Source organism: Leguminivora glycinivorella, chromosome 8 (assembly GCF_023078275.1).
Source record: "Leguminivora glycinivorella isolate SPB_JAAS2020 chromosome 8, LegGlyc_1.1, whole genome shotgun sequence".
Classification (NCBI taxonomy): domain Eukaryota; kingdom Metazoa; phylum Arthropoda; class Insecta; order Lepidoptera; family Tortricidae; genus Leguminivora; species Leguminivora glycinivorella.
This window is the reverse complement of record NC_062978.1, coordinates 17,323,627-17,335,861: the sequence shown is the minus strand read 5'-3', so window position 1 is coordinate 17,335,861 and position 12,235 is coordinate 17,323,627. Positions and strand designations below refer to the sequence as shown.

General features: G+C 40.9%; 1 protein-coding gene across 1 annotated transcript; it reads left to right on the top strand.

Moving 5' to 3' along the window:
• The first annotated feature begins 4,254 nt into the window (after positions 1-4,254).
• Positions 4,255-12,019, top strand: LOC125228532 (cyclin-A2-like). Its single transcript, XM_048133129.1, has 8 exons — positions 4,255-4,606; positions 4,675-4,964; positions 5,521-5,743; positions 6,416-6,639; positions 7,362-7,566; positions 8,893-9,042; positions 9,724-9,878; positions 10,416-12,019. Exons 1-8 carry the CDS (start codon positions 4,460-4,462, stop codon positions 10,516-10,518), a joined length of 1,497 nt encoding a protein of 498 aa, XP_047989086.1. The 5' UTR covers positions 4,255-4,459; the 3' UTR covers positions 10,519-12,019.
• The last annotated feature ends 216 nt before the right edge of the window (positions 12,020-12,235 follow it).

Below are 12,235 nucleotides of genomic sequence, written 5' to 3'. Positions count from 1 at the left end.
GAAAATTAAGACTCGTCTGTTGCCGGCCTAAAAGATGAGATTTTCAAATGCAAGAATTACTTACATAGAGGTAGGTAAGTAATTCTTGCATTTGAAAATCTCATCTTGCCGCAATTGTATTGAACACACATGAAAATCACAATAACATTTCACTTCACTTTATAAATATTTAAGTTCACGTGTATCTTTTATGCTAGGCTGATCGAGTGGAAGGGAGATAGATGCAGCACGAACCGAAATGAGCCGATCATGCCTCTCTCTCGTTCGTGCTGCGCTCTCGCTTGCGGAACGGGACAATGACGTCATCTTTTTCGGGCATGCAGCCCGTAGTAACGAGTTAGAAAAAAACTAAGTTAAAGATGTTCCAATAAACAGGGAATAAAATAAAATAAAAATTACATGGTTTCCTGAATCATCGGAACAACTGAACCCGCCCCCTTGTCACACTTCGTCGACCCCTTCTCCACCCTTCTCTCCCCCTTAACATGTGACGTAATTTATGGATGAGCCCTTAAGAAGTTATAAAGGCCGTACTACACTTATTGAGGCATTATAGTACATTACGATACAAGTGCGTAAAAAGGAAGTTCGAAACGAGTGGCGATAAATTAAAACACGACCGAAGGGAGTGTTTTAAATCGACACGAGTTACGAATTTCCTTTTCGCACGTGTATCGAACGACGTTTTTCAGTACAGATGGCCCTCCGAAGTACGATACACGTGCGAAAAGGAAATTCGTAGGTCGTGTTTTAATTTATCGCCACTCGTTTCGAACTTAACACACGTGGACACACTTTTTGACGTAACTACACAATCTAGTTTAATAATTCTAAATCTATGATGAGTTCAGACGGGATATGTTCTGTCAAAAAGTCGTATAAATTAAAATAATTAATTTTGTAACGAGAACAACACCGAACGACCACGGGCGCGCCATCTGTCGCAGCTGTGGTGCTTTACTCAGGCCACACGCTCGCGCGCAGCGCGCACCCCGCGCCGTTACAACCATACCGAGCACATCGATCAGCCGCTTAGTTCCTACGCGCGCCAATAGATGTCGCCCCCCGCCACCTCCGCGCTTCAATTTTCTTTTTATTTTTTCTACTCTCGTAGTGTTATTTGCCATTTACAGTGTCGTGCATAGATCTTTAAACCCCTACATAAAAGATGCCCGGCCCCGCCCGGCGCCCCGCGCACCCACGCATACGATATAGCTCTTAAAGCATTGTTAGGAAGCCTTTAAGAGATATAGCGGGCCGCGGGGCGCCGCCGGGGGCGGACGGCGGCCGGGGGAGCGCGAGCGACAGGGTGAGGCAGGAACAGAGGGGAGGCCGACGACAAGGCAAAATACAGGAAACAGTGCAAATTTCACGAAAGTTATTGTAGAATACTATTAAAAACTAAGTGCGCGGTCGTAGAAAAAGTATTGTATGCAACGGTGTTTAATTGAGTCAAAAAATACTCGTGGCGTCTTAATAACAATTTTCGGCTTCGCCTCAAATTGTTACCAACGCTACTCGTCTTTTTTGACCTCCTTTAAACGCCTGTTGCATAAAATACTATAACTTATGAAATGAGAACACGTTCATATTGGAAGCCTCCTTTTCTATTTTCACTTATCCCACCGCTGCCACCATGTTTTATGTTATTAGACGTTATCACGTCAAAAAGATCACTAGTACTAATAAATTACTACGTATTAAGTAATACTCAGAATTCTCAGAAAAGCAGTACGTGCCGCGCGACTATACAGGCGGGCGTTTCGCGGCCCTCGGCCCTCTGCCAGCGATCGCTTTACCCTGGGCGCACACGGAGGCGACAGTTGCACGGCGACATTTTTTGTCTCTGTCGTTACTACATGCGTCCAAGACAGAGACAAAAAATGTCGCCGTGCAACTGTCGCCTCCGTGTGCGCTCAGCCTTAGTTATACTTCCGTGGCTCGAGCCGATCACGCTTCTCTCTCGTTCGTGCCGCGCTCTCGCTCTCTTGGGGAACGGGACAATGACGTCATCTTTTTCGTCCATGCAACCCGTAGTAACGAGTTATTAGACGTTTTCACGTCAAAAAAATTGCGTCATGATTATGCAACGATTTGGCAAGGTCCACATAATTTTGGGTATAAATTTAGCTTTTGACGTGATAACGTCTAATAACTCGTTACTACGGGCAGCATGCACGAAAAAGATGACGTCATTGTCCCGTTTCCCAAGAGAGCGAAAGCGCCATCTATTGGCGCGCGTAGGAACTAAGCGGCTGATCGATGCGCTCGGTATGGTTGTAGCGTGTGGCCTGAGTAAAGCACCACAGCTGCGACAGATGGCGCGCCCGTGTTTATTATTTTTGAGTGTTTGTAATTTAAAAACATGAAAGATTGCATTAAAATAAGCATCTTTTATAGAATGAAGTTGTTTGAAAAACCTACTTATTTAGGAGTTAGTGCAGTACGAAGTTGCGAATTTTCCCATAGTATTTACTAAGGCGCCAGAGACAATAAATTTACGATGATTTTTTTTACCAATATAACCTATGTTAATATTGATAAATCATATAGAACACGTTTAAATAAGGATGTTTTGTTATATAAACTTTTTCTTCTCCATTAATATTTACTGAGATATTAGGGTTCTAAGATTAGTAAATGGCACTAGCACTTTAATAAAAAAAACGCGTGTCTCGCAAACGGTCTAGGATACAAAATGACGACTTTTATATAGGTATAGGTTAGGTTCGTTAGGTATCTTCAAACGGCCGAAGGTTCCTATTCTGTGCAGTTTCTGTAATAAGCGGGGCTCCGTCGATATCGCTTTCTGTCTCTGGCGCCTTAAGCTAGGAACATACAACGCGGACGTCCGTCGTAAAACGACCGCGACCGCGACGTATCAGTGTGCACGGAACAAAACATCCAGAGAGCCAGATTTCGATCGGACGTCCGTGCGCTCAAGGCCACGTCCGCGTCCGTCGACCGATAGTTTGCACGGTTATGTGTATTTCCATTGTCCAGATTCCCATCCGCGGTCGATTCACGACGGACGTCCGCGTAGTATGTTCCTAGCTTTAGTAATGCTACGGGAAAATTTTGCAACTTTGCACCACTCTAACTCCTAAATTAGTAGGTTTTAAAAAAACTTTAATTTATAAAAGATGGTTATTTTAATGCATTCTTTCAAATAAGAACAAAACACTATGCTAGAAAGAGTGCATAGGAAGTTCTGTAGGCACATTTACAAACGACTGTACGGATATTACCCATATATGTATCCATCTCTATTCGTAACAGGAATGGTTGGTCTTCAAACTCTAGAAACCAGACGGAAACTGCTGCATATTATGCATTACCGCCAACTGTTTCACCATAGAGTAGATGACGCATCCGTGCTTGAGAGAATGGGGCTGCAAGTGCCAAGAGCGAATGTGGTGGTTGGCATGCCGGGCGCGGTGCCGGCGCGGCGGCGGCGGCGCCTGTTCGCGGCGGCCGGCGCACCGCTCGAGCCCGAGCTGCTCTTAACCGCATCATGTTGGAGACAGACGATATTGACATATTTGCTGATAGTGTTGGTGTGTTTTACAGAAAACTCTTAAGGTTCATAGACTCTACACTCCTTAGGTGATTAATGTAATAACCATAGTTTAACTTTTAAGTGTGTTTGCTTTTATTTATGTCAATTTAACATGTACATAATTATATTACCACATAAGTGCTTTGGTGAAATACTGTTAACTTTTGTGTATTTTTAATAAATAAATAAATAAATAAAAAAACGTGAAAAAAGTCCCAGAATCGGGCCCCTTTTGCTATACTCTGACCGCCCCTGTCTATACTACTGTAATGTTTGACGTTATCACGTTAAACTACCGTCCGTAAACCGACTTTACAGACAACCAATTTTTTTTTGTGGGGGAGAGGCTTTCAAACGACATATTTTGCTGGTCGCTCCACATCAAAGAATATAATACTCACCTCCACATGCTCCTTAATTTATTCAGCCTTCGCTATAACTATAAATGATATTTTTTATCCGCGTCTCTATTGATATATTATGTATTTGGGCCTTTTTTATTTGAGCAATAAAAATAATGTCAAGGAAAATTTTAAATTTTCAAAATAGATCGAATCCGTAAGTGTATATCAATCTAAAAAAAAGTTGATCGTAATACCATAGACAAGCCTGGCTTTTCTATTGGTTAAATTTAAAATAACATAGACAATAGAACGTCGTAAACGCAACAGCTGAAACTACCAAAATGTCTGTTGTCCGTTGACGCTGGATAACAACTTCGAGGGTGATTTTGAATTTACACGGCACATTGTCTAGTCTACACGCAATATTTTAATAAATATGTGCCCCTAGAAAAGGAATTACGTGTTTCCGTTTTACTTACCATTGTTTCCGTTAACGGCTCGCGTTTAGGCGGATCTGATTAGTCGTTAAAAGTTGTTTACGGAAGAAGCGGGGACAATGGCATCATTCAGAATTCACGAAGATCAAGAAAATGCTTCTCTGGCAATCAGAAAAGAAAATGCCGATGTATTTTCGGCTGCACAGCGGCGTGCCCTCGGCGACCTCAGTCATTTCGCCTGCAATCAGAGCCGGAATATCAAATTGGTAAGTATAGTTATCAGTCGTTTAACGGGCCTAACGGTGTGATCTTTACTAATGTATCGCTATTTCAGGCCGGATTGACAAATGGACCTTGCAAAGTCCAAGATGAGACAAGGACAGTGCGTCAAATTAAAAATGAAAAGAACATTGTGCCCCCTGTGGCGCAATTTCGCGCCTTCAGCGTGTATGAAGATAAACCATCGGAGCTGGAGGCCAAAAAACGCGAGCCGACTTTCAAACCGTTCGTTGCAAAGGACACTAAAAAAGAGAGCTTTTTCATCAGCGCCGCGGAAAACGTACGCGCCCTATGCGCTCAGGTTGAGAAGCAGTCAGATCGGCCTACAGAAGCACCTCCCAAAAGGTAGGATTTGTAAACATAACCTCACTTCCTTATAAATTTACATTAATACTCAACTATACCCCAGAGTTTTTGGGGTTGAAATGTTACCTATTATCCCGAAAACTTGAAATATTAAATCTTAAAGCTCAAAAATCTAAAGGAAAATTGGATTTTTGAGCCTACTGTCTCAAATTTGAAAATACATGTAACTATTTCCATATCTGACACTGGGGTATGCTAAATAGGAATACATTTTCTAGATTTTTTCCCATGTACCCTCATGTAGAGTCTGCAAGCCCATGATGGTGTGATTTACCCCCAGGTGCAAATCTGATGATCTAGCAAAATGTAAAACTAAGTAGTTCAATTTTGTATTAAAGTGCTTCCACTGCTAATAAAACATATGTATTCAGCATTACTTAGATAATTGCTGACAAAAGGCAAATGTAAATCTTATTATTGTGCCGTTTTCTCTTGAATCATGTGTACTTATTAATTTAGCAATTGTTATGTAAATACTATTTTTAACATAGTTTAGTAACTTGATTGTAATGAATTTGGTTTTCCAATTTGTCAGACTGCCGTTGCAAGAAAAGAAAGATGTGGTGGAATCACCCATGTCCGTTGGAGATGCTAGCATCCTGTCATCAATGTCAATCTCCAAGAATGAGAGTGAGATTTTTGAAGTTACTCTGGAAGAAGATGAGGAGGACACAACCACCGCACAGACAGACAGAGAGATGTTCTTCCATGTTGTGGAGTATCGGCAGGATATTTATGAATACATGAGGGAAATAGAGGTAAGACTTCTTCAATTATTCTAATGAAAGTGTAGTTAGAGTTGTTATGGTGGTATCCTTCATGCAGTTTATTAACTCTTCTAGCAGCTAGCATTTCATGTGACCTTGGACAAGTAACTTTTGATCACTCTCAAAACTGACTTTTTGTTTAAAACTATACCTGTCTTGGCAAACTTGGTTTAGCTTTTAAGCATAACTAAACTGTTAAAGGAAGAAATATAAATGACCGAGGTATATGACAAGGGTGTCGGGAGTTAAGGGTTTATGCACTGGCAATAGAATTGGGGTTGTACTAAAAGAGGACCTGTATGTGTATACCTGGAGTCATTCAATTAGAATATAATAATGTATGTGTCTACTAAACTATATTAATCTAGACTCATATACAGTTGCACACTTTTAGAACAAATCAACATTCAACACTAAATTTAATTAAGCACATATCAAGATGCCAACAGTAGGGTACACAATAGAGTACTTGGCTCACCAAACACAGTGCTCAACATTGGGTTTACTGGTGTGTCTGTTAGCCATAATAGTAGTACCAAGAACCCTACTTAGGGTCATCTGGCCTGAGAGCAAATTCATAAAATACACAATAGTCATGTTTTCCGCACTAAATCTGTTAATCATGATCATGCTTCAAATTCACCTTTTACATTTCTTATTCAGGTTAAGCACAGAGCGAAACCAGGCTACATGCGGAAACAACCAGACATCACCTATGTGATGCGCTCAGTGCTTGTGGACTGGCTGGTAGAAGTGTGTGATGAATACGGCCAGCAGAGCGAGACTCTCCACCTCGCAGTGTCCTATGTCGACCGGTTCTTGTCCTACATGAGTGTGGTGCGCACGAAACTACAACTCGTCGGTACCGCGGCCACTTATATTGCGGCGTAAGTACTTTAGTGTAGGCCACCTCAAACTGTATTAAGTAACAAGGTTGGCAAAAGAATTTAGAGCATTAGGTATCAAAGGTTATCTCTATTGCTCATAACATGAAATGAATGGAGTAAGCATTTATCTGATGGCCTGCATTCTCAATCCATAGTCATTTCTGTTTTTCTTAAATATTTTTTTTAACTTAAGAAAACAACAGATTGTCAATAAAGTTTAACTGAATATGGTACATTATTTCAACATTAACATGCAAACTTACAAAGTGTATGGTCCATTGTAGACGTAATATAAAAATAGAGAATTTCAATAAGATCAGAGAAACCACTTAAACACCATGCGTCTTGTGTACAGCATGTCATCAACACATCGAGAAATTTGTTGGAATGTATGATATGAAGGTTGATATTGATCAGAATACCCAAAGGCACTGGTCCCACCGCGAGCTAGTAAGCTATGAGCTATCGGCTATAAAAACGAACAAAAGTAAATCACTCCCGCTTAAATAAAAGAGACACGGGCGATATTGATAGCTCACTGCTGGGCGAGTAACTATAAACATCGCCGTGTCCCTTTTATTTACGCGGGAGTGATTTTCTTTTGTTCATAATTTTGTTGGTACATACATTTGGTACAAAGCTGTAAAATACTAAATTGGCTACAATTGTTTATTATGTACTGATTTAAAAAAATAATTTGATTACTTTGCTTGTATCTGTAGGAAATATGAGGAGGTGTACCCACCCGAGGTGTCCGAGTTCGTGTATATCACGGACGACACTTACACGAAGCGCGAGGTGCTGCGCATGGAGCACCTGATCCTGAAGGTGCTGTCGTTCGACCTATCCACGCCCACCTCGCTCGCCTTCCTCTCGCACTACTGCATCTCCAACCAGCTGCCTAAGAAGACCTTCCATCTGGCGGCCGTAAGTCCACTATTATTGCATTATCCATACTAATAATGGGAAAGTGTGTGTGTCTGTTTGTTTGTCCGTCTTTCACGGCAAAAGGGAGCGACGAATTGTCGTGATTTTGAAAGTGGAGATAGTTGAAGGGATGGAGAGTGACATAGGCTCCTTTTTGTCTCTTTCTAACCCCCCACTTCCCTAACATGGGGGGTGGAAGTTTGTATGGAGTATACCGCAGTTTTCGAATTAACGCGAGCGAAGCCGCGGGCAAAAGCTAGTGTATTATAATTATCTATTTGAATCTTCATTTTTAATTTGTCCAAGACGACCTGGCTCTAGATAACACTGGGGCTAGGGATACATCTCGGACACTGGCGGTCAAATATATGAAAGAGGCGCGTTCCTAGCACACATCCTAAGCTCGTATAGGTGAACGCGTACCCATGCTTGTATGAGTGAGATATGACAGGTTGACTGTTCGCGTTTTTGACAGGCGGTAACTGTGAGGTAACCGAGAGGGGGTGGGTGGCGCTTTCAGCGGAAGTGGTCATACTGTATGATAGTACTCTTTATTATACTGTGCTAGGGAGGACCTTTGTAAGAGCCCGAATAATACTGCATTGATGGTACTTTCATAAGTATTTAAAATTGTATTTCTATTGGATATCAAGTAATTTGATAGAAGATTTAATCTATACTAACTAATGAGTTATGTTATTATATTATACATATTATATACTCGCCTGTGTTCCAAAAATAGGTAGGCAGATACTGCGATATTAATATAACAGTGACGATTACTTGAGTTGAATCCATATCCCACTGTCGACTTTTACAACACTCACTGGAGGAAAGGGTAGTGAAATTCTTAACCTTTCACCACAAGGGGCAAATTCAACAAAAGTTAGCAAGTAGGGAATACAAAGGTTTGACAGTTTGAATTTGTAGGACTTTTACCGAGAGCTGTATGTAGTAGGTGGCGATCCCGATCACAATAGATCAGGAATAGTCGCAGTGATACATAGTGATACGTAGCTTTACATCTATAGCCCCTAACAAAGAAAAAGAAGAAGGTTTGGCAGTATAATCACAGAATATATAATAGTACAAGTACAGAAGGCTCACTCCTTTGATGTTCACAAAACGCCGCCATTATAAATTCTTACCTACATTAATAAACGCGAGCAGCCGAGATTGAATTCTATTGCGCCGCGCGAAGGTCGTCACCACTGAATGGGCCGCGAACTCGCGGCCGCCGGCATGTACTTGTAGCGCGGCGATAGAATCGCGGAGTGAGCCGCCCCTGGTATAATACCCTCGCAGTGAGTAGAGTATTGCTTGCAGTACATCGCGGAGCTATCCCTGCTGGAGGCGGACCCGTACCTGCAGTACAAGCCGTCCGTCATCGCGGCCGCGGCGCTGGCCACGGCGCGCCACTGCCTGCACTGCCGCCGCTGCGACAAGCCCAGCGACGACAACGACACTATTCACGACGTGAGTGTACCATCTCATATTTAAACATGTCTCATATCGTCAATACTTTGAAAAGGTCTCGTATCTCACACTGCTCCTCAAAGTTACTACAACGCTGTAATTATATGCATTGTATACATACTTACTACATTATTTTCTGCGTTTTTTTTTTCAAAGTTTATTTCATAAGAGTCATGTACACGTGCAGGTAGTGAGTCATGTACAGGTAGTTGTAGTTTATTTATTTATTTTATTACAAGGAGATAAAACAGAAACATACAAGTGAAGAATGTGACATGAAAAAATATACGTATCTAGTATCTACAGTTAGATGGTGTGTAGTAGTAGTTAGATGGTAGCAGCCATATTTAAAGTCACACACAGGTCGAACGCGATTAATTAACATTATTTTTACCTTTTTTCCCAACGTTTCGGCCAGGTTGCACTGGCCGTGGTCGCGGAAGACTGACGTCCCAGCAAAAAACCTGACCTGACCTGTGTGTGACTTTAAATATGTGTACAAAGCGCGAGAACTTAAAGTGTTATATTGGTAGCAGCCAGTTTGAATCTTTCATAAGACCATTTTACATTGACAAACCGATAAAAATCGTTTGTCTCTTTCCATCTTACCAATATGTCGGAAAGGACTATTATTATCGACCAGACCTCATTCATAGATATATTGATGGTCCCCCCCCGCAGGAGTGCCTGTCGGCGGCGTGGCCGGCGGCGCTGGCGGCGTGCGCCGGGTACTCGGCCGCCGAGCTCACGCCGTGCCTGCGCGAGCTGGCGCGCACGCACGCGCACGCGCAGCGGCAGCCCTACCAGGCCATCGTCGACAAGTACAAGACCAACAAGTTAGTACCACCTACTATTTACTGTTTGTATCAGAACTACAAGTATTGTGCACTGAATCTTTAGTAAATAGGAATGACGACTACATAATAAAAATTGCATTCTGTTTAGTCCGTCAGTTAGATTGTCCAATAATACTGAACACATGTTTTGCTTTTTCTAATTAATTAAAAAATACAAAGATATAGAGCATCAAAGTTCCGGAGTGGGGGCTTGTGACGTCACTTTTAAGTAAAAAATATACCTATGCGTGATGTCACGCGTAATTTCAACGCACTGTACCGTCGTCATTTTTCATTTACGAGAAAAAAGAAAAAATGTGTCCAAAATTTTTTGATCATCTAACTGACGGACAATTATTTTTCCGTGTTTCGATGGCTGTCACTGCTCAACCTTAAATCAAAATGGAAATAGTTAAATATTTCTGTATGGGGTTTGAAATTATCCAAACTTGATAAGTGAGATTCCTTTTTTGCTTTATTCCATTTTTGTGGTGGAACGGTTGAAACACACCCATGCTTATCCTGCACCCCTTGCAGGTACGAGAGCGTGTCGACGCTGGCGGCGCGGCCGCTGTGCCCCGTGGCGCCGTACTCGCCGAGCGCCGCGCCCGCGTCCCGGGACAGCTCGCGCTCCAGCTAACAACCCGCCTCACGCCCGCCACACTTTCAGCCTACGTTTTATTTGGAGCTAACTTGGGTGTAGCATTTTATTGTCTACTCTTAGTTTGTCCGTCTTAAAAAAATAAAATAAAAACGAATATTGAAACTTTGGATATTTTGTAGAAAATCCTAATCGTGTCAAAAACACGCATAGCCCGAGATTAGAGGGCAAGACTCGTTAATGAAAAAAAAACACGCCACAGTTTGCTCCAGTAAAAAATAGACTTAAAGTATGAGTAAGCAAGGTAACATTCTAGCAACTTTCGACTTTGCGCGTTACTGTTACGCGGACACTTTTGAATTTTTCTCAGATTACTGGGCGCTATCAATGTTTGAATCCGTAGATCGTAGAACGTAGAGTCGAAAGTTTTAAATGCAGCAGGCATTTAATTAAATTTAGAGTGAGCCAACATTTCATACAATCTGGCGTTTCAAAGATGTTAATAAATTCGTAAGATATTTGCGTATTTTAGTACTACTTACTCTAAAGACATGTTATCATGTTAACCTGACGGTATCAATTCCTATCATGTGAATCTCTGATATTTATACTGTGATGTCTTCCTTTGTCTTCGCCAAGTTTGTATGGATTGATTGACCCTCGTATGTGTTAGTATAATTTGGTCGGTCCCGGGGTCGTTATAGTGCGCACCGAAGTTCCCAGGGTACTAACTTCAGTTCCGCAAATATTGCATTTGGGACCAATTTCTACGGAAATGACAAGCTATAAAGTATTTCATTATTCTTCAGTACCTGGCAAGTAACTATCCTAAGATTTCATGTAAAGTGCGGGCGTAGATTACCGCGCTCTTTACTTATAGATTTAAATAAAATATGACTGACTTGAGTGACCCAGTAAACTTGCATTTACGAATATTTTACAGGTATTACTCCTATTGAAACTAAGGTTTCCGTTTTCTAGATATTGATTGTGTGAATTATTACGATAGTTGTAGTATTAACAGTTTCCTATGGAAATGTAAAAGAAGACTACAGTTAGTTTGTGCTATAAAAGAACATTAAAACGTGAGGTGCGACTGTGTAGTACTGCGTTACACGTTACAGTCCACCTTTAGATGCACGAAATAGCTAAGATCACATTGTACAGATTTAATTTTAAGTGTTATAATTTTTTTTATTTTGTCATACTTTTGTGTTCATCTCATTTACAGTTTTCTGCATTTTTTCCGCGTTCTACATCCTTACTTGGATCAATAATAAAATTGGGGTTTACTCTCGGCACTATGTATATTACTTTGAATGGGTAATGTGTCTAATAGTATGAAAAACGCGCGATTCAATTCAAACCTAAATGTTTGTTAGTAAATTATTATTTTTGAGACCTAAGGTATGTTTTAATATTGCTAATTAGTTTATAATGTAATTTAATATAATATAATCGCAATTTTGCTTCAGTTTTACACTATGGAGGGTAAGTACCTATGAGTATATTGATAATATATATTGATATTTTGAAATAATTTATGTGTTTTACTTGTAAAATGTAACATTCTCACTGAGGCACTAGACCGAAAGGTCTGTTGCAAATGCCGCAAACAGTTATTAATAATCCAGTTCTCCAATTTAGAAACACTACGATAAAAGATTTATAAAAACAATCAATCCTAATGTAGGTAGTCCTGCCAAACAATTTGTCAAAAATCACGAATTTATTAATCTGGTCGCCGCAGGCAGGT